Source organism: Artibeus jamaicensis, unplaced genomic scaffold (genome assembly GCF_021234435.1).
Source record: "Artibeus jamaicensis isolate MK-2021 breed Jamaican fruit bat unplaced genomic scaffold, CSHL_Jam_final scaffold_847, whole genome shotgun sequence".
Lineage (NCBI taxonomy): Eukaryota > Metazoa > Chordata > Mammalia > Chiroptera > Phyllostomidae > Artibeus > Artibeus jamaicensis.
Window position 1 is genome coordinate 13,831,682 of NW_026522057.1, and position 27,284 is coordinate 13,858,965.

Below are 27,284 nucleotides of genomic sequence, written 5' to 3' on the forward strand. Positions count from 1 at the left end.
GGGTACTATGGCTGTAGATTCAAACAAATGGAGCACCAATCCCAATCCCTTCTGGATTATTGTGGCAAGTGCTTATCTCATAGGGTGTTGAGGCCTTGAAATGACAACTTACAGCTATACATTCAGTATTGTTTGCTAGCCCCTGGGCTGCACTCTTCGCTTACTATTTTTTAAACATGGAAAATGTAAAAATATTTATTTTTAATTTAGAATATAAGCTTCACGGGACAGGGATCTGTGTACATTTGTTTCCAAATTCCTACAATGTCCAGGATAGATGCACTGAAAGAAGCATTTGCTGAACTTCTGTCAAAAACAGCAGCCCCTCACCCATCTGGCCTTACTCCCAACTGCCACTCTGGTGAGGATTTCCAGATCTTTCCCCTAGAATCTATCTGCATTATTTCCAAATAACATATTTTCTTTTCATTTATAGTTTGCTATTTTAAGCAACTATCATCCTTCCTACATACACACTTCTCCATCTGATAATTTTTTTTGTCAAAGCAGTATTGAACATTTACACTATTACTTTGTCAATATTGCTTATAGCTGAGCCATATGGGGTACTATGACTACAATTGTTTTGGGGTAACCAATCCAAATTAGAGGAGGATGGGGCAAGATAAAATTGAGAGTACTGGGTGTGACTAAAAAAACTAAGCACTTGAAAGACAAGGCAATTAATTATTAACTCCAGGAAATAAAAAAATGTACAATAGTCATAATTGTGAAGACTTACAGAACACACACTGTATGCCTGATGCCGTTCTAATGCAAGGCACCGACAGACAGACAGCTTTCTAACTCTTACAAGCAATACAAGGCAAAGCAATCGAGTGCCAGGCTCCGGTGGAGGCTGATGGTAGATCCCAGTCTAGACTGTGTACTTACCTGACTTCGAGCAAGTCACTTGAGTTCTCAGGAACTGTTTCCTGAGGGACAGCAATTATTACTTCAAAGGGCTGATGTAAGGAATGAATAAAATATTATTGCCTATAAAGTGCTCAGCATAATGTCTGGTTCATTATAAATCCCAATCCATAAGAGCTATTATTCAGAACAGTACTTTCAACCTGCTATATTGTCAAAAGGGAAAAAATTCCTATAACTCTAACCCAACTGAAGTTTGGCAAGGGGTGGGGGGAGTAGCAAACATACAAGTGCTTCTTTACAAAGAAAATATAATCAAAAGTGTGATTTTTTTCCCTTCTAAGAAGTCAATTTCTCATCAGTATAGCATCTGCATCAAAACCAAAAGTTCAAAGGGGGTAAAAATCACAGAATACATTTTAAATTATTTTACAGCATATTCATTTTTCCAAGAGTCACTTACATCCAAGAAGAATCTTTCTGGCACTGATAAAACTTTCCTGCTATACATATATAGACTTTCTATATCAACATTGTCCGTTGTAACTTTCTGCAATTATAGAAATGTTCTATGTATTTCTACATTTACACAGCCCAATGCTATAACACTAGCCACATGTAATGACTGAGGACTCGAAATGTGGCCAGTGCAACAGAGGAATTTTAAATTTTTACAAATTTTAATTGATTTAAATACAAATGGCCCCATAAAGCTAGTGACCACCATACTGGACAGATCAGCTGTTTTGTTTGCTCCAGTGCCTCTGAAAACCTACAATGATGCACATAAGTTGTCTTGAGAGTCACTCTGTAGTCAATCCTGTTCGATCAGTTACATCGGCTGTTGAAAATGATATTTCTAGAGATGTATTGTTCTGGTTTGGGACTAGGATGCTGAAGAACCATTCCATGTCTCTCATATTATGCAGCATAATCTTTTTTAAAAATACAGTGATTCCTGAAACATAAATACCTAAGCAAAAATCCAAAAAAATTTTTTGATTTGCATGGAACAGTCACATCAACAACTGACAGGCACATATCAGGACATCTTGACATCACCGTAAGTTCTAGTCTTGGCCAGGTTCACAGGTGTGGGTTTATCCTGCCCTTCCCAACACAGCAGATGCTCCCTTAAAAAAGCAGGGAGTGTGTAGAAAACAAGTGGCCTGTTTTATAAAACTCTAAATTTATTCAAAATGTTAAAAGATTTCACTCTCCCTTCTAAAATATTTTACATTAAAAAAAATTGAACTGCTTGCTATTTTCTCACTGTACAAGCTGCTGCTTCGCTTTCTGGGGACCAGCCTCTGCCCATCCAAACCTCTTCCCTGCCCCTCCTTCACTCCTGATATTGCTATGTTCATTTAGAAAACTCTCCTTCCCCTCTCCCCCCATGTCCTGCTCTGCAGGCATCGCTTCCTTTCCAGATTTTGGGCCCTTTCGGATCGGCAGTGCAGGGCAGAATGCTTTGTGCTTCTGGGAGAAAGGCTAATCGGCTTTTTTAATCAAGCAGAGGATCGTCGTCTTTTTGTCTGCCCCACAGACACCTGTTTAGAGCCAAATATTTGGCTTGGGCTTGCCTGTGGCTGGTAGCCCTGCCCCTTCTCCAGTTTCCCCAGGCGCAGGTCCACGACAGCTGGATCTAACAACTGTACCGTTTGTCTGCGTGTGGATCAAGGGCAGGAAGACTGGCACATGACTAGAGTAGGGCTTGATGGGGCCCCGACTTCTCAGGGTGTGGGAACCAAACCCCCCTGAGAGGAAGTTTCGGTTTTTGGTAGACAAAACCAGGGTCAGCTAGGACCATGGGAGGTAGGGAGGAGGGGGAACGATCTAATCACATAGTTCTAGGGTGAGCAACAGTTCCACAAAACCCGCTCCCCTCCCTTCATCCTGTAGGGTACAGGATGATTCCAGGAAGGAGGAAGAAAAAAATGATTCTGTTCTGTGGATGGAGAAAAGGCAGGAGATGACAAAGTACTTGGGGCTAGGGGAAGCCTGAGGGAGTCTGCAGTCACCACGGCTCCCGTGTTCCAGGAGGGAGGGTGTAGGGGCTGGGAGTCAGGCCCTCCGAGGCTTCATCAGCTCTGTTCCTTGTTCTTCACCAGTAAGACTGTGTGTTGGCCCCCACTGGACACAGATAAAACCATTCGGTTCTCCAACTGTTTGCCTGTCATCTCCACGGGACTCCAGGCATCCTCCTCTTGCCCTGTGCCCAGCTGGTAGTTTGTGCCCATGCCCCAGGCAAAAACACGACCTATAAGAGAGAAACGGGCAGTTCTCTTCAGGACCCAGAGCCTCACCTTTCTATAGTGAGAGAATCATGGGATGTAAGGGTGAATTTTATTTAGCCTTGGCCTACTACAGCCTGGAATGTCCCAGCCTGTGGGAGTTCAGGGAAACTGGGAAAAGTCAAGGCGATGAGGGAAAAAAGCTTTGTCATCCCGGTACCACGGTCCTTACACATTGCCAAAGACCTCCCTACTCCTAGACATGACATTCGAGGCCACTCCTCAGACCTCTGCACCACCCTGCACTCCCAGGACCAGCCGCCGAGATGGCTCTCTATGTCCCTGCGCCCCAGATGCCCTCCTTTGCTTATTATAAACCTTCAAGGAGCAGTACCAGCCCCAGTCCATTGGGAACTCTGCCAGGTAATCCCAGATCAAGCAGCTGCACCAGCCTGACCTCTCATGGCCTTCATGGCTGACATTCGCATGCTCAGGCTTTGGTGACTGCCTGCTCACACCCTCCTCTGCTGTGCTTGCCAGAACCCCGACTATGACGCCTTCTTCTCCTAACAGAATTCTAAGTGTAACTCCCTGGGAAGATGACATGTACTAGGTTGCAAATAAAAGGGTTACCATGGAGGAAAATGTAAAGGAAAGCCTGAATTAGGAGTCTGGAGACCTGGGTTCAAGTCCTATTTCCTGGCTAGGTTTTGGTTATATTTCTCCTTTGCTGTGTTTTCTCCTCTATAGAACAAACTCACCTTTATGAAAATAATTCATTTATTCACATTAAGTTCATCAAAGCCAGAGCTTTGGACAATCAGGAGGAAAATAATGTTATCATAAACACTGCCCTCTGCACCTCAACCGCACCTGCTGGTGGCCACCAGAGCCCCCCAGCCAGTCGGGCAAGTACCACATACAACTCCCAGGCCCCAACCAGCCCAACTGCAGGCAGCCCCACTCACCATCCTTGGTCACGGCATACCCCACAGAGGCCCCACAAGCCACCGAGGAGACAGCAGGCAGCCTGGAGATGAGGGTGGGTACACTCTTCTCCTCGGCACCCTCTCCGAGGCCCAGCCGCCCGTACTCGGCCCGGCCCAGGCTATATGCTTTTCCTGTGGGAGGAAGGGGAGAGACTGGGGGTCAGAGAAGGCACGTTCAAGGTCAGCCAGGACAGTTCCCATATCTATGGGAGCTGGTCCCCATTCCCAGGGTGATGAGGAGGAGGTCTGCAGTGTCTCTTTCAGTTTGGGAGGAGGCCTGGGAGAACCTCCCCCAATGAACTCATACTTGGAAAAGCACCAGGACTCCAAGGGCAAGCGAGACCCTCATGGACCCACACCTGGCCCAATCCATGGAGCAAGCCCAGGTTCCAAGGGCTGTGGTCTCAGGGGTCAGGCCAGGCCCGTGCTGAGGAGACACGGCACTCCTGATCCGAAGGGCCCACCTTCTGAATCCATGCAGACTGTATGGTGCTGGCCACCAGAGAAGCCCACCCAGGACTTGGTAGAGTTCTTGAAGGAGGTCAGGTTCTGGGGTACAAAGCAGGATTCTGTGCCTGGGGTTCCTGGGAAACAAGGCCAGGGTAGAGCTGTCAGGCGTGAAGGCGTCCGAGGAGCTGTCCTTCTTCATCACCTCCCATAGAGGCCACCCAAACCCCACCAGCATGTGGACATTCTCATTTCACAGATGACAAAATGGTGGCTCTGAGGGCAACCCCACCAAGGGGGCAAAAAATAAGAAGTGGACCAGGACTGGAGCCCATGTCACTCTGGGCACTCACCAAGCTGATGATAGTTTGAAAGGCCAAAGCCATACACATGGCCCTCGAGGGAGATGGCAAAAGTGAAGTAGGCGCCACAGAAGGCATCCTGGAATCTCACATGGCCCCGGCTTCCCCTGCATTTTAACATCACACACTTGGGGACCAGGAGTCGTTCTGCAGGCAGAGAAAAGCCAGGGTCAGTGGCAGGCACGCACAGCCTCTCCTCTCTGCCCTGTGTTGGTTTCTCCACGTCACTAAAACCCTCACGGGGAGGCTGAGCAGCGACTTTTCTCCTTATGCAGAGATGAGGTAACCGAGGCCAAGACAGTACAAGTTCCTTGCTCAGACTTCCAAGGCCCCAAGAGGTGATGTTGACGCAAACTGACCAGGTGCAGCCATTCTGCTATGTTAGTCCAGTTAACCTCACAACACCCCAATGAGGTAGGTGCGTTTAGAGATGTGGAAACTATGCCCAGGGTCTCACAGTAGGCGAAGAACCAGGATTCAAACCTAGGGTAGCCTGGCTCTGCAGTCAAAGGTGTTAACTACCTCTGCAAGTCTATGTGCCGTGAGCCTAAATACACACAGGGAATCCTTCCTGCCTATGGCCATCGTCAGCAGCTGGACTGCCAAGCTGCCCTGCCAGAGGGACCCACGCCACCTACCAAGGCCCTGCCGGCCACCACGATTGGCAAATAATTCAGGCACACGGCCCAGCTGGCCCTGCTCCCCGCAGCCCAAAGTGTAGAGGTCACCATCAGCTGTGAGCATCACCAAGTGGTCGTTTCCTGAGGGTGAGAGGAAGGCAGGACGCAGGGCTTATCTGTGAAGCCCAAGGCTGGGGCAGCACCAGGACAAGGTTCTCCAACTCTTGCCCGGAGCAAGGAATGCCAGACTCACCCGAGGCCACCTTCACCACAGGTACACTCAGCTGCACTTGCACGGGAACCATGCTCTTCTTCATGGGCTCCAAGAGCCCGATCACACCATTATTGTCCTGGAAGGAAGGGGCAGAGCACTCATCAGTAGTCCTGCATGCCCCATACCAGCCAGATGCAGGCTTGCAGGCAGCCACAGAGCTGTCTGGTAAGGGGCATGGGCACCAGACGACGATAGAGAGGTTCGCAGGAGCCAGGCCATGTAGTGAAACGCGGATGAATGAAATTACGCACAGTCTGTGAGTTGCACAAAAATAACAAAGGAGTTGGGGAGTGCATGGGAGCAGAAAGGAAACAAGTTTGCCCAAAAGTTGATCATTGTTAAGGGGAGTAGATGGGCATTCGATATATTATTCTGATGCCTTTTATGTGTTTGAAATGTCCATAGAAAAATTAAAAATAGCCCTGGCTGGTGTGGCTCAGTGGATTGAGCGTGGGCCTGCGAACCAGAGGATCGAGGTTCGATTCCCAGTCAGGGCACATGCCTGGGTTGCAGGCCAATTCCCAGCACTGGACCCACGAGAGGCAACCATACATTCATATTTCTCTCCCTCTCTCCTTCCCTTCCCCCTCTAAAAATAAATAAATAAAATCTTAAAAAAAAAAAAAAAAGGGTCTCTGGTTCAGTTCCCGGTCAGGGCACATGCCTGGGTTGTGGGCCAGGTCCGGATTAGGGGACGTGTAAGACACAACCACACATTGATGTTTCCCTCTCTTTCTCCCTCCCTTTCCCTCTCTAAAATAAATTTTAAAATCTTTTTAAAAAAAGTTTAAAAAATAGCCCTGATGAGGAAACAAACACCTCATTGAATTTTTTGACATTTTAAAGTAAATTAAATACCAAAATAATCTTAATGATGAATTTGCTTTTTAAACTACACTCCTGTGCCTTGAAAATTCTGATACGTGACAGTTTCCTCCCAAACCTCCTGCTGGAAGGGAGAGGGGAGGGTGAAGGCGGGGCTTCCCTGATCAGCCTCAGCTCAGAGACATCCTGGACTCGCCCACGACACACACCTCTCGGCACTGGACTCAAGGAAACAGCCAGTGGCGGGGACGGGCCCGAATGAAGAAGCCACAGACCTGGGTCGAGGCCCAGGCTCTACCTCTGGGAACAGGGGCGTAGCGACGAGTCTCCACGGGGCCCCCGACGGGTTAACCTGCCTGCCAGCCCCCAGGCAGGCTTCCAGACCACCTTACCCGGAAGGAGCCCCAGAGAAAGACTCGGCCATCCTCGGTGAGGGCTGCTGTGTGACTGTCTCCTGCTGACACTTGTACCACCTTCTCTTGCAGTTCCACTTTCCCGGGAACCGTCTCTGAGCCTTCCACTGATGTGTCCCTTCCCAGGGCACCCTCATCGTTGCAGCCAAAGGAGTAGACCTGTGTGCAGGGTGCCCCATTAGTGCAAGGCCTGGCCTTTCAGTGCAGTTTTGTTCCGACCACCCCCTGCTCAGCTAGCCAGCTCCATTTCCATAGAGGAATGTGTGTTGGCTCGAATTCTTTCTCCAACCCCAGGCCCTGTCCAGTCCCGTGCCACCGCCACCCACCTGGCCACTTTTGCTTAGACACACGGTGTGCATGCCCCCGGCCTCCGCCTGTACGATGTCTTCTGGAACGGGTACCAGGGCCGGCTTCTTCCTCTCCATCACATTCTCGCCCAGCCCCAGCTGGCCCACGTCGCCCTGGCCCAGTGTCAGCACCAAACCCGGTTCTGTGCGGTGGGATCTATGTGAGACTGAGGGGTGGAGAAGACAGCCCCTGAGTGTGTAGGATGACCGGAGAGAGGTCACTGCATGGGCTCCGGGATCACACAGCCCTGGGTTCAAGCCCCTGCTCTGCCACAGACTATTAGTACGACCTTTCTGGGCCTAAGTTTCCCCATTTGTAAAAGGGGGATAACATCGGTACCTATCTCATACGGTTCATAAAAACTGAGTACATTATTGTGACAGGAAGGAAACAGAAACAAGGAGCCACTCCATATTATGAAATGAATCTTGGTAGGAAGAACAGTGAGTACACAGACAGTTTTCCGGATTAGTTATAAGTTCTTAACCAGGTGCCGTGGTGCCAAGAGTGGGGGCTCAGTGACGTAACAACGTCTACCTCTTACTGACTGCTTACTATGACTGTTAGATTGCTCTGTAGTCCCCCACATGCTACAGATCTTCCATATTTAAGATCCCATTTTACAGGAAAGGGAATGGAGCCTCAGAGAGGGTAACAGAGCTAATAAGTAGCAGTGTTTGCACTGAAACTAAGGGAGCCCCCACGGGTCTGAGCACGGTCCCCAGCCTCCATCCTCCGGTGTGCCTCAACTCCTGAACATATTCACATCAACACCCTTCGTTCATTTGGTCCTCCAGGAGGCAGAGGCACAGAGGTTGAAGAGGGAGGGGGACAGTCTGAGCCGACAAAGGTATTTGCTGGAAGCACCAAACAATACGTGACCCAGGGCCACCTACTGGCCAATAACAATCCTCTGTGGCCCCAGACAGCCAATGGTGCCCAGCCCCTCCCCTGGAGGTGTGGCCACAATTGCCAGGGCCTCTGAGGGTGTGCAGGGCTGGGAGCCACCTGGTTGGGTTTTCTGGTCAGGAGGGCTTGGCCTGCAGGCACCTCGGAAGTATCGGGTGCCTGGAGTGCGGTGGGATGCAATGAGGGAACTCACTGCCCGGTTGCGAGGGTCTGCAAAAGATAGACACTTGTCTGAGTGTGAGTTCACAGTCCTTGTTCCCGGGTTGGGGGTAGAACTCTCCCTACCTGCCTCCCGCCAGGAAAGAGGAGACCACAGCCATCTCCCTCAAATGGTACCAGGACATTATCTAATTTTCCTTATAACAGCCCAGTGAAGTTTGTACTGTTCTCACCCCTATTTTGTGATAGGGTAATCCAAGCTCAGTAAGATTAAGATACTTGCCCAAAGCCACATACCTGGGGAGTGGCAGAGCCCCACACCTGGCCTTGAACCCACACCTGGAAGTCAGTGGTCTAAACCACAATGCATCACTGCCTGGAGCAAAGCCTTAGGATCAAGATTTTATTTTTGCTAGTTCTACCTGAGGGCTTTTACACAAGTGTCTCTGTACCTTTCTGATTCCCAGAGGATGGGATTCGATGACCTATAGGAGACTTTCCACCTGGGTACAGTTCCTGGACTTCCGGGCCCCTCAGCTTTAAATGTCAAGGGGAAGGAGCCCAGTCCCAGGTTTGAGGGGCTTCGAGAGGCCACCCAACACCAAGATGGAGGCCAACTCACTCTTTGCCTTCTTGCTTTTGAGGAGTGCATCTTCTGGGGGGGACGTTCTCTTAGTCATACGCTTGGGTGGCATCCTTCTGTCCTGAAAAACCCGAATAAATACTCCATGTCAGAAATGGTCATTATTTTCCTCCTCTAAGCAGGCAACATTTAAAAAAAAAAAAAGAAAGAAAGAAAGAAGGCCCTGGCTGGTATAGCTCAGTGGATTGAGCGCGGGCCTGCGAACCAGACAATCGCGGTTTAATTCCCAGCCAGGGCACATGCCTGGGTTGCAGCCATGTTCCCTGCAGGCCAGTTCCCAGCAGGGGATGCATGAAAAGCAACCTACATTGATGTTTCTCTCCCTCTCTCCTTCCCTTCCCCTCTAAAGATAAATAAATAAAATCTACTGGGATGGGAGAAATAGACAAAAAAACTGTACTTGAAAAATAACTAAATAAAATTAATTTAAAATAAATAAATAAATAAAATCTTAAAAAAAAAAAAAAAGAAAACCTTTGAAAAAGGCGAGAGGAACTGCCCAGCAATTCCACTTGTCAGAATTTATCTGAGAAGAACAAGAACAGAATACACCCCAAGATTAAGTTCCATAAATGTTCTCTATTGTATTCTTCAAAACATTTTTTAAAAACACAGCAACTCATGTGCTGGATAGTAGGGGAACTGCTACCTAACATATGGTGTATTCATGATGAAAGAGTATGAAGCCACTAAAAGTGATGCTTTCAGAGATTTATTTATTGAATAGGAAGATGTTTAGCATTGCCAAGTAACATAAGCGGATTAAGAAAAGCCCATCCCATTTTTGAAATATAAATGCAGACACATCACTCTGGCTGGTGTGGCTCAGTGGACTGAGTGCTGGCTTGTGGGTTTGATCCCCAGTTGGGGCACGTATGGAGCAACCAACTGATGCTTCTCTCTCTCTCAAATCAATAAACATCCTTGGGTGAGGATTAGAGAGAGAGAGAGAGAGACAGCCAGCCCAAGAGGCTCTAGAGCCTGAATCTGGGTCCAGCTACTTTCTAGCTGTCTGACCTGGAATAAAGTTATTTAATCTCTTCTTGATTGAGTTTCCTCCTCAATAAAATGGGAATAATAATAGTAGCTACACCTCTGTGATATACAGGATTGAATGAGCTAATTCTGTACAAGTAACATAGTAAGTGCTCAGTAAATCAATACTGGTGTTGTCATCATGCCTTGAGCCTGCCCCAGGTAACACTCAGGTGCAGCTCTGAACTGACCCTCCCCCCCACTTCACAGATGAGGGACAGAGGCTCTAAGAGCCTTCTGAGGCTCAGCTGGGGGTCTACCCAGCAGCCAGCACCCTCTGGCCCCTCTCCCTTCCTTCCTGCCAGTGGGTCCTAGAGCCTCAGCCTCTTTAGCTCTCACTCCACAGTGTATGAACATAGTAGACGGCCTCGAAATTTTGGGGCACATTCTGCTGACTACGCTGAGAGAGGAGAACAAAGCGCTGGAGACAGGGCAGGAGCCTCGCAGGTTGAGCTTCTACAGGTTGTGACTGGCCCAGTTCTGACCCTGATGAGGTGGAAGCTCTGAGCTCCACCCAAGTTTTATTCTCCCAGGGTGGGAATCCTCCCTCCAACCCGCCCCTCTGAGACCCCTCTTCCCTCACTAAAAATGCATGTTCTTGGGATCAGAGGGAACTGGCTTCACCAGCCAGAGCTGCGGCTGAGCCGCCCAGCCTTTGTGACCACGGTTAGGCAGCAGCTTATCCTCTTTGAACTGAATCCTCACCCATAAACAGCGATGCCATGACTACTTCTCAGGGCTGCCGTCAAGACTGAAGAAATGTCCCACTGCACATCTATTAGAATGGCCAAACTCTGGAACACGGACAATGCCAAAGGCTGGTGAGGATGTGGAATGACAGGTGCTCTCTCTCTAAGATTTTATTTATTTATTTTAAGAGAGAGTGGAAGGGAGGAAGAAAGAGAGGGAAGGAAACTTCCATGTAAGAGAAACATGATCGGTTGCCTCTTGTACACACCCGGTCCCACCCAGGGACGGAATCCACAACCCCAGCACGTGCCCTGATCCGGAATCAGAACAGAGACCTTTTGCTTTGCAGGACGACAACGCCCAACCAACTGAGCCACGCTGGGCAGGGCCGGGCGCTTGCATTCATTGCTGGTGGGAATGAAAAGTGGTACAGCCACTTTGGAAGACTGGCCGGCAGTTTCTTACAAACCTAAATACAGTTAAAAAGATTAAAAAAAAAAGGCCGTAGCTGGCGTAGCTCAGTGGATTGAGCGAAGGATTGCGGTTCGATTCCCAGTCAGGGCACATGCCTGGGTGGCAGGCCAGTTCCCAGTGGGGGGCGCATGAGAGGCAACCACACATTGATATTTCTCTCCCTCTCTCCTTCCCTTCCCCTCTAAAGATAAATAAAATAAAATAAAAAGATAAAAAAGAACAAAGAAAAAAAGATCCACAACTAAAATTTCAAAAAAGAAAAGAAAAATTAAATACAGTTGACCCTAAACAACACAGATTTGAAATGCCCATGTCCACTTACATGTGGGTTTTTTTTTTTGCATACAAAATGGAAGACTAAATGAAACATTTGTAACGAACTTTGAGGTGCCACCTTGGCCAAGCTCAGTTAGTTAGAGTTGTCCTCCCCAATATGCCAAGGTTGCAGGTTCAATCACTGGTCAGGGCACACACAAAAATCAACCAATGAATGCAGAAATAAGCAGAACAACAAATTGATGTTTCTCTCTCTCTCTCTCTCTCTCTCAAATCAAGTTTTAAAAATTTAAAAAAAAAGACTTTGAAGTGTCAAGCACACAATAGCTACAGTAACTCCACATTTAACATCATCGATAGGTTCTGTGACTTTAAGTGAACTGACTACAGTGTCTCATCGACATTATAATGAAACAATGTTGAATGAAACATCATTATTCCATGACTTGCTCTATTCCATCCATGGAAGCATTCATTCATTCCACAAATTTTTAGTGAGCTTCTATTACCACCGATTGGCTTTGGGCTAGGGATAGCAAGAAAAAAGAACACTAATCCTCTCCCTGTTCTCACCGAGCTTACGTTCCAGTGGGAAAGAAACAAATGACTACAGACGGTGCTGTGTGAAGGACAGACAGACAAGGTGCTCCATGAGAATAACTTGGGAATCACACAACAATGTACATGTACTTAATGCTGTACACCTATATAAACCGTACACTTATAAATGGCTAAAATGAGAAATTTTATGTTATGTATAGTCTACCATAACAAAAAAAAAGAGAGAGAGAATAACTGGAAAAAGGGAGGAGCATGGTCAGGGAGTTGACATGTAAGCTCAGACCTGAAACAGGAGAGAAAGCCGGAAGGGGAGACGCGGACAGGAGCGCCCAGCTGCGTGGGGGGGGGGGGGGGGGCGCCAGAGAGGCTGCAGCTGGAGGAAGAACAGTCAGAAAGCACAAGGGAACCAGGGCTGGATTGAGAGAAACAGGACTGTTTTAAGAAGAATGCCTTTATCAGATTTGCATTTTTAAACATTTTAAACTCCACTGGTAAATCACCTCGGATTCCTCTCCCAATCCTAAGGGAATCATTCTCTCCCACAGAAATCAGGACAAACTTTGGAACCATGATGACTTTCTTTACATGTCTATCCACCGTACAAATCGACTCCTTAAAATATAAGCCTCTCCGGGCACTGGCCACTCCTCACAACAAGCTGAAGAAGGCGCTCTACCTCCTACTTCACAGTTGAGAGAACTGAGGATCAGAAAGTAAATTCACCAAAGTTCACACAGCCAGTAAAAGAGTGCAAAGAATACAACCCAGATATATCTGATGGATTAAAAAATAAATAAACAGAACAAAACAACATGCTGGCTAAAGGTAGGCCATGACCTGGGCAGGGGTGGAGGCCTCCCCAGGATTCCCCCATGAACTTGGCCAAACACAAGGAGCAGAGGACAGTGAGACCAGAGAGGAGACACAGGGACAGCTGGGCCTAAGAGGGAGGGCAGGGCGAGTGAAGAATCTGAAGGGTGTGGGGAAGGACCATGGGTATAACCCCCTGCTGCGGTGGGGTTGAGCACTGGCTTTGGAGTCCCACAGACCTGACTTCTCTGAGCCTGAGAATCTTTGTCTCTCAGACAGAGGTCTCTGGGCACTACAGTGCTGCTGTGAGCAACCCTAGGGGCAGGGCAGGGGATGAGGGCACCTCCTCAAAGGTGGAGCCTTACACCCATTCCCCACCTGCCTCCTCTGGTGCACAAATAGTCCTTTGTGCACACTCCCTCTCTAACTGCTCTGGGTGTGTTTTCTTAAGCAGACAGTGAGTGTCTGGTCTGGGAATAAGTATAGTCTTTTCTCCCCCACCATCACCACCCGACAGACAAACACAGCTTCCATCTTCAAGGAGCTCACAGTCTGGGAGAAGAGTGAGACACAGTCCCAAATAATTAAAGTCAGATATAGAGTAAACTCTCCTAGAATGCTCACACCTGCCTTCTGAGGTGTGGTCACCCTGGCTTCACAGGTAAGGAGGCTGAGGTTCAGGGAAAGACACCCAGACCACACAGGGGTGGGGTGAAATGGCAGGCTCCTGCCCACTTCCCACCAGGGCCAGAGCTCCCCTTTCCCACTCCTCTCTGAGCCTCAGTTTCTTCATGTGATGAATGCAGGCATATCAGACTAGACAGTCTAGCAGGGGCCTGGTGTTCCTGCTGTGCCCCCCTGTGACCTCACCAGTTTCATTTCTGCAAAGGGAGACAAAAGTCCTGTCTGACCACAGCAGCTGTCCCTACCACCATTTCCTGATCCTCAGTGTCAGCAGGCAGACACCTGCCTGCCCAAACCAGAGTCTGAAGAATCTCTTTGTGAGACAGATCCCCAGGGAAGAGAGGACAGAGGCTCGTATGTCAACAAACATTTGCTGGACTCGTGCTATGTGCCAGGCACAGTGCTGGGATACTTCACCCCAAGAGTTCATCAGGGGATCCCCCTTGTATACAGAGCTGTGCCTGGATTTATGTTTATTTTCTGCAGAAGGAAAGGGGCCACATCTTCCACCAGCTGTTAGAACCGCTGCTTTGTGCAAATTATAGGATATTAGTAATTCTCATCGCATGTCTCTTACCTTCATTTTACACGTAAAGAAACTGGTAACTGGGGGATTGGGTGAGTGGCCCATGGGCGTTCAACTAGGGAGTTGCAAAGCTAATCAGGATTCCTGCTCTTGAGATTTGTTAAAAACATGAGCATGAAATCCTTTATTCACTGTTTCAGATTCCATTCTAATGCCTTTCTTGCAATGAAACCATCCCTGCCTCTTCCTCTCCTACCCAGTGTTCCTTGGTCTTGCATCTGAGACCTTTCAAGACCCTGTCCCTGCTGTATCACTCCCCTCACGGTACCCTGTGTTCCAGTCAGACTCAAACACCTGTGGGATCCCTGACTGCAGCACTCACCTGGCCCTGCATGCTTTTGCATGTGCTGTTCCCTCCACCTGTGTCACCCTAATCCCTCCACCCCCAGTTTGCCTGAATAACTCCACAGCTCCATTAAAAGTCGGTTCAAGCATCACCTCACCTGGAAAACCATCCCTGACCCTCCTGGGAAGGGTTGGGTGACACCCTCTGAGCTCCCGTGTAATGCTCCATACATTCAACTTCTGCGGGGACACCCGAGTAACACTTGGTTGGAGCACCTCAATTACTCTTTGATGAATGAATGACTTGCCAGCAGCAGCGCCCCTGGCACCGCGGCATACATCGATGATCACACTGGCCCTTATGTAATTGTGGCCCCACATGGGTCTCCCCAAGGAGACCGGGAGCTCCTTAAAGGCCACACAGGGCCTTTCTCACCATTGTTCACCAGCCCTGCAAGCGCGGCACGGGGTAGACAGCCAGCAAATAATCTGTTGACAGATGAGTTGATACGGAGTTCACAGCACACCTCCCCAACTGGTCAACAGTAGTCTTGGTGCCTGCTGATGCTGGGATTTCCTTCCCTACAGCTGACCCTCACAAGCCTACTGTCCATCCCCTAAAGCAGACCCACGCCGGTCAGGATTCCTTTCCCATTCTGCAAACTGAATTCTCCAAACGAAGACTGAACAAAATCACTTTTCCCGCCTTAGAAACGCACTCCACCCCCCCACCCCCGCCAGGGCAGCTGGCTCGAGTCGGCAAGGCGAGCAGGTCCACGCGCCCGCGCCGAGGTCACCACGGCCACGCGCACCCCCGCCATCCGCGCTTGGGCCGTTTGAATCTCCCGCCTGAGCAGGCGAGCGGGCCCGGAATGAGAGGCGCGGCGGTAAAGGGGTCACCTGGCCTTCGCTCAAGCGAGGTGGGGGCCCGGTCCGCTCCTGGACGCCCGGTGGGACCGGAGACACGCGCACCCGCACCCTTGCCTTCCTTCCGCCCGGCTTCACATGGAGCTGTCGCCGAGAGACCCGGCCCGCACAAACAGCGGCCCCGGCCCTCCGAGGACCCCCGTGCTCCAGCTTTGGTCACTCATGGACAGCCGTCCCCCAGGACCCTTCTTCTGGGAGGCGCACGCGACCTACCTCGGTGCAGCTCAAGCTACAAGGAACTCTCCGGCTCACTGGCTGGGCCGCGAACTGCCCCAGAGCATGCGCTCTGCAGGCCTCTGGCCCTGACCCGGGCCAAAAAGAAAAACAAAGAGCCCAGCGGCCCCTGGCGGCGTTCGAGGGAAGTGCAAGTGACAGGCTCCCCATTGGGAGCTCTAGTCCAGGCTCTTCACGGTACTCCACGGGTACAGTGGGTCTGTATTCTGGAGACCCCATATCGCGACAAGTGGACTGACAACCAGAAATACCACTTGAAAACAGTATTTTTTTGAACAAACCTGGTGTGGAAGGGACTGTACAGAGAACAGAGATACTGATATTCCCTGTCCGTTAAGAGAAAGAGGAGAAATCAGACTATTACAAGAAGGAGCTATGACAAGGATACGCCCAGGGGCATCCGGCTCAGCCTGGAACTTAGGAAAGGCTTTCCAAGGTAACTCAAAGAAGTCAGGTCTGCTGGTTTCTTCTAAGAAAACCGGCTAAGGTCTGATTGGAGCAGAGTGCCTGTGGGGGTGACGGGAGAGTGCTGGGGCAGGGGGCCGGGGGGCGGGGTGGACGGACGCACAGTCGTGTGTGCCTAGAATGCAGCCTCAGGTCTGAGGCAATAGGGAACCATGGAAGGGGGTTGACCACGCGAGTGACATGAACAGATTTTTGCTTCAGAACAGAGTGGAGAATGGATTTACGGGAAGGGGAAACCAAGAGTTGCGGAGTGGGGTGGCAGGCGGAGTGAGGAAGGCAGACTAGAAAGAAGAGGGTGTGACTTGGGGGTGGAGGTCTGGAGAAGGAAATCGGGCACCAGGCAGATGACGCTCTGTTGTTAACACACTCGTTCTTCAGGATGGACACAAACCGTTTGCGAAGACTTCAGGTGTCCCCTGAGGTGACCTCTGTGGCCATTCGATTGTTTGGGTGGTTTCCCAGGTCAGGGCAGTGACCACTGCAGTTGGTATTTTCTCCATTTCATGTCGATTCTGACTCTGAAAGTCATTCTATCATACCCAAATAGATGGGCACTTTCGATGAGTATTTACCAACTGAATTTTTTTTTAAATGAAAAGTGGTTTTTTAAAAAATTTTATTTATTTATCTTTAGAGGGGAAGGGAAGGAGAGAGCGAGAGAAACATCAATGCATGGTTGCCTTTCATGCGTCCCCTGCTGGGAATTGGCCTGCAAGGAACTGGCCTGCAACCCAGGAATGTGCCCTGACTGGGAATTGAACCGCGATTGTCTCGTTCGCAGGCCCGCGCTCAATCCACTGAGCTACACCAGCCAGGGCCCAACTGAATTTTTTTTTTACTCTGCAGCGCCCACTCCAAAATACTCCCCGTCTCTTACCTGTTCAAGTTTACCTCCGCCTCCATCGCGACCTCCTCCTTTGGATGATATAGTACCGTGAAATTTCTCCAAGTTTAAGCCCTGGGATTTCTGATCTCTCTTTGCTGTCTTCCTCCAAGATCTTACTCATTCACATGGCTTAATGTAATTATAAAAATAATATATTTTTTAATTTTGTAAAATAAAATATTTTTCTATTTTGTAAAAGTAAAAACATCTTTTCTTTTTTAACTACAAAAACATGTCCACCTATGTTCTTTAGCAAGAGGCTTTCTTTCAAAAGCCTCTTGACAGTTGAAAAATGAGGAAAATGAGGTTCCGAAAGGTTAAAGGTGTTCTCTGGAGTCATCATGTAAGTGGCAGGAGAGGCCAGAGCTCTTGTTCAGAGCTGAGCTGTCACTTTTTAATCGACAAGGCCGTCTATCCAGTCTGGTTCTGAGCCCTACATCCCTCCCCAGATGACCCAGCGCCCATGGATCTAGACCCCTCCCCATGCACCTTCATCCTTCCAACCAAAGTCAGGGTTCTCTGAGAAGCATGGATTCAAACCTTAACTTCTTTTCAGTTTCCTCTCTCCCCTCTCTTCGTGTTTCCGTCCGCCCTTCTGGTTGGAAGCACCACCTTCCTGGCCTCAGCTCCCACCTCTCATTTATTCCCCTTTATTTCATTCCACCATTATCTCCAAGTTAGTCTCCCTAAGTCATGGCTGTGAGATCTTGCCCTGTTTGAAAATCTTCGAGAGCCTAGAAATTTCTTTGGTGCTATGCTTGCAGTATCAGGTGGCAAATGGCCCCCTTAGCCTCAGCACCGTACTTTGAAGGCACCCATTATCATTCCCACCTTCTCTCCTTTATCTGGGCTGTTCTCCTGCCAGGTGCCTTTCTTCCTACCTAGTTGAATTCTTGACTCATTTTAAGATTCGATTCAGTTCCCGCCTCCATGAAGACTTCCTTGACCCCACTTATCTTTTCCTTCTTTGAACCCAAACATCAATTTTTATTTTAAACATATATACAATAACAGAGCTTCAAAATACATGAAAACAAAACTGATAGAACATCTAGAAGAAACAGACAAATCCACCACTATAGCTGAAAATTTCAATACCCCGTTCTCAATAAGTGATAGAATATGTAGGCAAAAAAGCAGCAAGGGTGTAGTAAGCTTGAAGCAACCAATTTGAACCTACTGACATTTATAGAACACGTCACCTTTCTTCATACTCCACCTTGCTTTCTTCAAACAACTATCAGTGACATGTGCTTTCCAAGTACATGTGAAACCTTTACCAAGATTGATCATATTCTGGGTCATAGAACAAGTCTTGGTAAACTCAAAAGGACTCAAGTCATACAAAACATAAGATTATAATGGAATTAAAGTAGAAACCAATCACAGAAAGATCTTTGAAAAACTCCTAAATATTTAAAAACTAACATACTTCTAAGTAGCCCATAGATTAAAAAAAAAGTCAAAACAGAATTTGAAAGTATTTAAATTGAATTAAAATGAAAACAACATACAGATTTATGGGATAGCATTAAAGTAATATTTGGGGAAAACTCACAGCACTAAATACCTGTTAGGAAAAAGAAAGGTCTCAAATCAATGACTTCAATTTCTACCTTAAGAAACTAGGGAAAGAAGAGCAAACTAAACCCCAAGAAAACAGAAGGAATAATAAAGATCAAAGCTGAACTCAATGAAATACAACACAGAAAAACAACAGTCCGCCAGCGTCTGCTATGTGCCAGGCACATTATTAAGTACCGAGCTTACATACCTGGTCCTATTCCCTGAGGTTGCCCCAACTATTAGGTTAGATGGACATCAATTGAAAAATCACATCAGAATGCTAATGATCATGATGGAATGCTCAAGGTGCCAGGTGTGTGGGAAGTGCAGATGGCAGTTAAGAGTTCATGGCTCCAGAGCAGGGGTCCCCAACCTCTGGGCTGTGGACCAGTGCCAGTTTGGGCCTGTTAGGAACTGGGCACACAGCAGGAGGTGGGCTTGAATGTAACACACTTGAATCACCCTTAAACCATCCCCACACCCTAGGTCTGCGGAAGAATCGTCTTCCACGAAACCAGTCCCTGGTGCCAAAAACATTGGGGACCGCTGTTCTCAAGACTCCGACCTTGAAGTCCATTCTGTGTGGTCTTTGGCAGATACTCGAACTTTGTCTTCCTTTTCTACGCTGCAGAGTAGGCATTTTAGGATTTACTAAAAGCTCCTGTGCCACACAGAGCTGTTACAAGAATTAGAGAATGCCTAGCACGTGCAAGTGCTCATCCAATGTCAGGTACTGTCATGAAGTGGGTTCCATCACAAGACATGCACAAAGACAAAAAGGGGTGAAAGAGGGAGTCATGGCCAGGGGAGGGCTCTTGATGCCCAGGAAACTGTACTCATCTTCTTCAGTTTGGTACTTTCCAGAGTCAAGTAAACCTGGACACATCACAGGCTCCTAACCCATTAAACTGCTTTTATGGTATAGTGGTTACTACATCAGGTTAGGGCAAAAAAGTTCTGTGGTTTAAACTAGGTGGAAATAGTTGTGTTTTTTTTTTTTTGAGGTGTGACGATGTAGGTTAAATACAAGTACTGTAGTCAGTTGCCTTATTCATGCTGTGCCACTTGCTGGCTGCATAACTTGGATCCTCCAACTTCAGTTCCTCATCTGTGAAACGGGCACAAAAAGCATACCTGCTTTACAGAGGCACGTGGAGTACTAGATGAAATGCTGTGCATACGATCTTACCACACTGCCTTGTTCAGTGCTAATGGTATGTAATGATAGGGTTTTGGAGTTTGGTCCAAATCTGGTTTTACCACTTAGGTGATCCTGGGTAAGTTACTAATTACAATTCTCCCCTTTTACCTCTCCTGGAAAGGTAGGGTAGCTCTGAGTGATACGAGCCTGGCTTGGTAGGAAATGAATGGTGGTATTCATTCAAAATTTTGGATACTGTATCCTTAGTTGTTTGCTCCAGGAAGTCAAAGAATGTTATTTGACATTGTACTTACTATGAGACTCCAAGTAAGCATTTTACAAACATTAGCTCATTTCTCATTACAATCCAAGGTAGGTACTTTTAATCATCCCCATTCTATGGATGAGAAAAACAAACGAAAGATTAAGTAGCTTGCCCAAGGTCACCTGAACAGGTGGAAGCACCACAATCCAAACCGAGGCAGCGTGACTCCTAGTTTGCCAACAGTAACTTGCTGACATGTGGGGTAAGGCCGGAAAAACCTGTTCAGAAAGTCTGGACAGGCATGTTGCAAGATAAAATTTAGCAGGTAGGGTGGGACCTAGACTACCTGCTGAGTTTCGCTTCAGCTATACTTGGACATCAGGAAAGAAAAAATGTGTTATTTCCTGCCCAGCATTAGTTATGGAGCTCCGCTAAGAATTTTTTAAAAACTTATTGTTCAAGTGGTTTTCTTTTACTCCTATCCTAGCCCACCCCCTCCACTAAGAACTTGTACTAAACATTTAGATAATCTCTTGCACTGGCTTAGATTAATATCCACTTTAGAGTTGTAGGGATTAACATTCAAATGCCTATAAGTACCGCAAGTGCTTCTTCGTTTAGGCACACAACCTAGGTATTTAAAAACCTAACAAGAGAGCTCTTCCAGACTGCCCTCCGTAATTATGGCTGTTAATGAAATAGCTCCCACGCCTGAACACCAACTGTAATTCTCCGTTTGGGCCATGACCCACCACACTCAGACCCAAAATTCACCCACTTCCCTTAAACCTGACCCCAGTGGCCTCATGGCTGCTGTACCTCCACAGTTTCCCCAGCCCCACTAGGGTCTACTCTACCTTCCAGATGGTTCCCTGCTAGCGCCCATCCTGCAGCACCTATCACCCCCACAGGGTGAGCAGACTGTGCTAAGGTCTGACCAGGCTTCCATTGTGACCCATCCTCACATCACTCACAGGCAGTTTTCTCCCAGGCTCAGGTGTTTGCCACTCAGATGCCAGCAACAGGTTTGACTGGTCTGACAGCTGTGTGACTACCACTTACACCCAATCTTCTAGTTGCCAAGTTGCCTGTACATCACGGGAAACTGAAGGTTAAGGATTGGTCTAACTGAATCTTCCCCACGGTCAAGTGCCAGTGTCAAGTTAAACACAAAGAGCACAAGAGGACACACAGGACAGACAAGAGCTAAGGAGACTTACTCCTTTCATGGGGTACTTTTGGCTGACGTCAATCACACATCCACACAAAAACCGACACTAATATGCACAATGTATAGTCGCCTTTATTACAATTCATAAGTACATTAAAAATGGAGCTTTAATAAAAACATCTAGGTTCTCATGGGCTTCTGCTTTCTGTTCAGCAGTGCAGTTAGAAAACCAACTTGAAGGCTTTAAAAAGACCAAATATCATCCTTTTTCAATTTCTTACCTCAGATATTCTGAAAAATTCTGAGGTGTCTAGGTCCACAGACCATACTGTCTTAATAAACCTCAAACTAAAGTGCATTCTGCAATTCCTTATAAACTTAAATAGGCCACCTGGCCACTAGAACATTCTATTAGTTAATACATGTCTGGAGCTACGCCCAAGATTTGCAATCCTCTTTCCCCTTTACGCCAAAGGGCGGTTATTAATCTTCCAAAAATAACATAACTTTACAAACTTTCCCTCTCAAATAAAGGACTCAAAAAACATTGCCAGCTGCCAAAAATTAAGGTGAGGTTCCTCTTCTCTCCTGAATGGAAACAGAAAGAAATGTTAGATGCACATTTACGAGGTCTGTCCAGAAAGTATCCAGCTATTCACTATGAAAAAACAGACTTTTTCTGAAGACACAAGAAATAACAGTATATAGGACGACACCTCAGTCCCCTTCAAAGTAGGACCCTCAGGACCTCAGTTAATCCAGCATCTCCTCCTCTGTTCAAAACACTCTGCAAAATCCATGGTTGGAACTGCCATTAGGTGCCCCATCATATTTTCCTGAATCTCATCAATAGCTTGAAATTCCTTTCCTTTCAAAGGTGATTTTAGTTTTGGGAAAAGCCAGAAGTCGCAGAGAAACAAATGTGGGCTGTAGAAGGGCTGAGTTGATGTTTCACCAAAATAACTCTGCATGAGTCTTAATGCATTGAGCAGGCACGTTGTCATGAAGAAGCTGCCAGCCACCAGCTGCCCAGAGTTGCGGCTGTTTCCATCGTATTGCTTCTCTCAAAAAAGAACACTGAGGTAGTACTCCTTATCATTTGCCCTGGAAGAGCAACTTGTGGTGGCTGACACCTTCCATTGGAAGGCTGGGCCTTTGTTTCTGGATCACAGACCTAGACCCACCATTCATCTCTGGTCATGACCTTCAGAAAATCTGGTACACTGGTAGTGGTTTGAGTGGAGTCGTTGCAACTGCAGCACTATGTTCCTCCTGCTCTGGTGGTGGAAGCCAGGGAATGAATTATGCTACAAGACGTTTCATGCGAAGATCGCGTGTCAAAATCTCAGACACGGTAGTTTTGGGAATCCCCAGATCTGCTCCTAGTTCACGCACTGTCAGGTGCAGGTCTTTGCTGATGGCAGCGCGCACACGTTCGACATTTTCAGGTGTTCTGCTTGTCGCAGGCCTTCCAGAACGTGGGTCACTTTCAACAGATTCTCGGCCATCTTTGAAGCGTTTGTGCCACACTTTTATCTGCGCTGCACTCATTGCATCATCTCCGAAAGCCTTCTGAATCATTCGAATAGTTTCTGCTGAGGAATGTTCAAGCTTAACACAAAATTTGATGCAGATTCGTTGCTCTACTCGCTCAGTCATTTTGAATGTAATGGCCACAGAATACAGATGCTCACTCAACAGCGTCTATGGCCCACGGACTAGTACAGTGAAGTCTTCATTGTTCACACATGTGCACTCCAGTCCACTCTCCACTCTCCCTGGCTGCCAGGTAATATCAGCTCTTGTTACATTAACAATGACTGGACTTTTTCCGGACAGACCTTGTAGAATCTAAAATTTAAAAGAATTTTAAATCTTAGCATACTAAATGCTTCCTGCATGGTTTGCCTCCTCAGTCATTGCCCTAAGGACTCTGAGAAGCTGTAGGAATATGCAGGCGCAGACTCAAGGCCTGGCTTTCTCTCCAACATTGTGGAAAGGGACTGTACATCACAGGGCAGAGGCCAGGGAGAGTGACCTCCCGGGGTATCCGTGTTGGTCACGTAATCTAATTCATAGACCACTGTGCTAGAAGTTAATTTCATCTAGATCACAGCAAGTTCCCAGGGATATCCACACTGCCTGATTAATCACAAACTGGAATAAGATAATACTGCTAACCAGCATTACCCCTCAATACCTTCAAAAAAGATTTTCATTAAAAAGAAAAAAAAAAAAAACAACTTTCTTCTTTTCGCACTACATATGTGTGGGGAGGCCTGCTGGTTTAGTAGCTCATTGCAATCAATTCCAAACCAGTTATTACTGTGGACTACTTCATGGTTTATGTACTTTATCACTGTTACTCAGTTCATTGTTGGAGGAGAATACAGGTGCACATGCCCAGTGACAACTCCGGCACCAGGAGGAGGGGCTGTGCATGAGACCAAACCCTCATCTGCTGTGGATGGACTTGGAGGGGTGAACACGTCAAATGACTCATGTGTCAGTTTGGATGTGACTGGTCAGGTCAATCTAAGCTATCACAATTTTTTCATTTGCTAAGTAGAAATCTCCCCTCCATCAAATGAGAGTTAACATGCAAATCTTAACAGTTTTATTGGGGGGGAAAAAGGCATCTCCCCAAAACAGGAACATGGAACTTACACATTAACCAGCAACAGCACCTTGCTGAAAAGCCAGAACAAATTCATAGATTTACTTACCCCAATCAAGTTAATTGGAATCTCAATGGAAGGCTGCAAAACAAGGTAGTAGAGAACTTATTTTCATTCATTTGAACTTAACAGCTACTGTGTTGGCTGTTGTCATTTAAAAAAAATTGACTTTATTTTTTAAGATTTATTTTTAGAGATGGGAAGGGAGAGAGAAACAAAACATCCATGCCTGAAAGATACAACACTTATCAGTTCCCTCTCGCTCACACCCAACTGGGGGACGGGGCCTGCAACCCTGCACGTGCTGAGTGGGTATTGTACCAGTGACCTTTTGGTTCTCCGGCCAGCACTCAGTCCACTGAGCCACACCAGCAAGGGCTAAAATTAGACAACTTAAGAGGCCAGTGCCTAAAGCCAGGTTCTGAGTATTTTAAAAACTCTAGTGGCTACACTAGCTGAAAGCTGCTGCTCTAGAGATGTTTCCTGCATGGTTTGTCTCCTCAGTCATTGTCCAAAGGACTCTGAGAAGCTGTAGGAATATGCAGGCGCAGACTCAAGGCCCGGCTTTCTCTCCAACGTTGTGGAAAGGGACTGTACATCACAGGGCAGAGCCCTCTGCTCCCCTACGCCACCAGGACAGAGCCCGGGGAGAGTGACCTCCCGGGGTATCCACGTTGGTTACGTAACCTAATTCACAGACCACTGTGCTAGATGTTAATTTCATCCAGACCACAACTTCCCAGGGATATCCACACTGCCTGATTAATCACAAACTGGAGTTAAGACCATACTACTGAACAGCATTACCCCTCAAAACCTTCGAAAAACATGTCCATATTAAAAAAACAAACTTTCTTCTTCACCTCACACTGCACATGTAGGTGTGGGGAGGCCTGCTGGTTTAGTAGCTCATTGCAGTCATTCCAAACCAGTTATTACTGCGGACTACTTCATGGTTTACCTACTTTATCACTGTTACCACCAGGAGGAGGGGCTGTGCATGAGACCAAACCCTCATCTGCTGTGGATGGACTTAGAGGGGCACGCACATCAAATTGACCCACGTTGTCAGTTTGGATGTGACTGGTCAGGTCAATCCAAGCTATAATTTTTTCACTTGCTAAGTAGAAATTTCTCCTTTATTAAATGAGTTAACATGAAAATCTTAGCAGTTTTACTGGGGGGAGAAAAAAAGCATCTCCCCAAAACATTAAAATACTTCTAAACTACTGTCAACATGCCCACAAAAATGTAGCAGTTTTTATCTGGACGCATGAACTAGCAACAGCACCTCCATAAAAAGCCAAATCTAAATCATAAATCACTTACCCCCAAATCAAGGTATTTGGAATCTTGACCAAAGGCTGCAAAACAAGGTTGATAAAACTTATTTTTATTCACACTGAACACTACTACCTTGGCTGCTGTCATTTAAAAAAAATTTGACAAACTTGAAGAAGCGACTCTGACTAAAGTTAGGTATTGCACACGGGCTGAAAACTGTTGCTCTAGAAATGTTTCCTGCATGGTTTGTCTCCTCAGTCATTGTCCAGAGGACTCTGAGAAGCTGTAGGAATATGCAGGTGCAGACTCAAGGCCTGGCTTTCTCTCCAACGTTGTGGAAAGGGACTGTACATCACAGGGCAGAGCCCTCTGCTCCCCTACGCCACCAGGACAGAGCCCGGGGAGAGTGACCTCCCAGGGTATCCACGTTGGTCATGTAATTCACAGATCACTGTGCTAGAAGTTACCCCTCAAAACCTTTTAAAGAGACAGCTATAAATAAGTTTCTTCTTCATCTCCTATTACATATATGGGTATAGGGAGGCCTGCTGGTTTAGTAGCTCATTGCAGTCAATTCCAAACCAGTCATTACTATGGACTACTTCATCACTGTTATTCAAGTCATTGCTGGAGAATGCAGGTGCACATGCCCTGTAACAACTCAAGCACCAGGTGGAGGGGCTGTGCATGAGACCAAACCCTCATCTGCTGTGGATGGACTTGGAGGGGTGTGCACATCAAATGACTCACCTGTCAGTTTGGATGTGACTGGTCAGGTCAATCTAAGCTATCACAATTTTTTTTCATTTGCTAAGTAAAAATTTCCCCTCCATCAAATGAGTTAATGTGAAAAATCTTAGCAGTTTTGCTGGGGGGAAAAGATCCCAAAATATGAACATACATCTAAGCCATCTACAACATACCTACAAAAACCAGCACTATCTGGATGCATTAACCAGCAACAGTACCTTCATGAAAAGCCAAATTCAATTCATAAATTTACTCACCCCAAATCAAGGTATTTGGAATCTTGACTGAGGGCTGCAAAACAAGGTAGGTAAAGAGCTTATTCTCATTCATTCACAGTGAACAGCTATTGTTGGCTACTGTCCTTTTTTCAAATTTGACAATCTAAGGAGATCAGTGCCCCAGACTAAAGCTGGGTACTGCACATCGGTTGAAAACTGCTGCTCTAGAGATGTTTCCTGCATGGTTTGTCTCCTCAGTCATTGTCCAAAGGACTCTGAGAAGCTGTAGGAATATGCAGGCGCAGACTCAAGGCCCGGCTTTCTCTCCAACGTTGTGGAAAGGGACTGTACATCACAGGGCAGAGCCCTCTGCTCCCCTACGCCACCAGGACAGAGCCCGGGGAGAGTGACCTCCCGGGGTATCCACGTTGGTTATGTAATCTAATTCAGACTACTGTGCTAAGCATTAATTTCATGCAGACTGCAGCAACTTCCCAGGGATATCCAGTTTGTGGGGCATCCTGAATTCCCCAAAGGCAAAGACTCGAGTTCAAGACTGACCAGCAGTCTTCTCAGTAACCTCAACTTTCAGACAAGCAACGCAAAACTCGCCTCCAAGTTACAATATGCGATTAGCGTGCTGCCCAAGAAATGGTAAATGCAGAACCGTTTAGGATGCAATCTTATCTTTGAAACTGTCATCTGGAGCCCTGATTACCGCTATACGACAAAGTTCGCGGAAATGAGAGCCCTCCGTTTCGAAATCAGGCCTCAAACGTGATGAGGGTCGGGAATAAAATGGCCTGCGTGCATGTCCACAGAGGATAACAACGCGACTGCGAGGAGGTAGGGTAATAACTGAAAGACGAAGATGAGGGTGAGGTGAAGCTGCGTTTTCAGCGTCTCGGACAATAGAGTCGTACATTGGAGCTCGCCCCCGGTGGTTACGGCCATTACCCGCGGAACCCGAGACCGCCACGGCCCACATCAGAGCCAGTCCCACTGCACGAGTTAACAGCCGTTAACACACACGGCACTAAAGGAAATCCTTCTAAACAGTATTGTGGCCACAAGAAAGACTGGCTGGCAGGTCCAGGATATTGGACCTGGAAGTGAAACTAGACGGGTAAAACACTCACCAAATACCATGGAAGCTGAACAACAATCTTCCCCGAAAAGACCGAGCGAGCCAAGTCACCCTT

The 27,284-nt window shown here is 47.3% G+C and overlaps 1 protein-coding gene, 1 long non-coding RNA gene, 3 other non-coding genes and 1 pseudogene across 7 annotated transcripts; all 6 read right to left on the reverse strand.

Moving 5' to 3' along the window:
* Window positions 1-60: 60 nt before the first annotated feature.
* On the reverse strand, window positions 61-15,704 carry RCC1 (regulator of chromosome condensation 1). 3 transcript variants are annotated; one of them, XM_037149665.2, is made up of 11 exons: window positions 15,638-15,704; window positions 9,076-9,157; window positions 8,436-8,504; window positions 7,364-7,551; window positions 7,017-7,196; window positions 5,779-5,875; window positions 5,544-5,666; window positions 4,897-5,052; window positions 4,561-4,680; window positions 4,076-4,228; window positions 61-3,133 (listed from the first exon to the last, which is right to left on the reverse strand). In XM_037149665.2, the coding sequence occupies exons 2-11, from the start codon at window positions 9,146-9,148 to the stop codon at window positions 2,958-2,960; spliced, it is 1,335 nt and encodes a 444-aa protein (XP_037005560.1). In that variant the 5' UTR covers window positions 9,149-9,157; window positions 15,638-15,704; the 3' UTR covers window positions 61-2,957. The 3 variants fall into 3 exon arrangements, with proteins under 3 accessions (XP_037005560.1, XP_037005559.1, XP_037005561.1); XM_037149664.2 differs by having other exon boundaries at window positions 62-3,133; window positions 8,394-8,504; XM_037149666.2 differs by lacking the exon at window positions 8,436-8,504 and having other exon boundaries at window positions 62-3,133.
* A 5,560-nt stretch (window positions 15,705-21,264) lies between these two features.
* LOC119052369 (uncharacterized) lies at window positions 21,265-27,274 on the reverse strand. The gene is made up of 5 exons (XR_008390710.1): window positions 27,222-27,274; window positions 26,122-26,155; window positions 25,160-25,194; window positions 23,879-23,911; window positions 21,265-23,003 (listed from the first exon to the last, which is right to left on the reverse strand). It is a non-coding gene; the product is annotated as an uncharacterized LOC119052369 (long non-coding RNA).
* Window positions 23,039-23,211, reverse strand: LOC119052547 (uncharacterized; annotated as a pseudogene).
* On the reverse strand, window positions 24,305-24,508 carry LOC119052544 (small nucleolar RNA SNORA73 family). Its single transcript, XR_005083141.2, has one exon. It is a non-coding gene; the product is annotated as a small nucleolar RNA SNORA73 family (small nucleolar RNA).
* Window positions 25,343-25,546, reverse strand: LOC128626691 (small nucleolar RNA SNORA73 family). Its single transcript, XR_008390739.1, has one exon. It is a non-coding gene; the product is annotated as a small nucleolar RNA SNORA73 family (small nucleolar RNA).
* Window positions 26,311-26,514, reverse strand: LOC119052546 (small nucleolar RNA SNORA73 family). The gene has a single exon (XR_005083143.2). It is a non-coding gene; the product is annotated as a small nucleolar RNA SNORA73 family (small nucleolar RNA).
* Window positions 27,275-27,284: the final 10 nt, after the last annotated feature.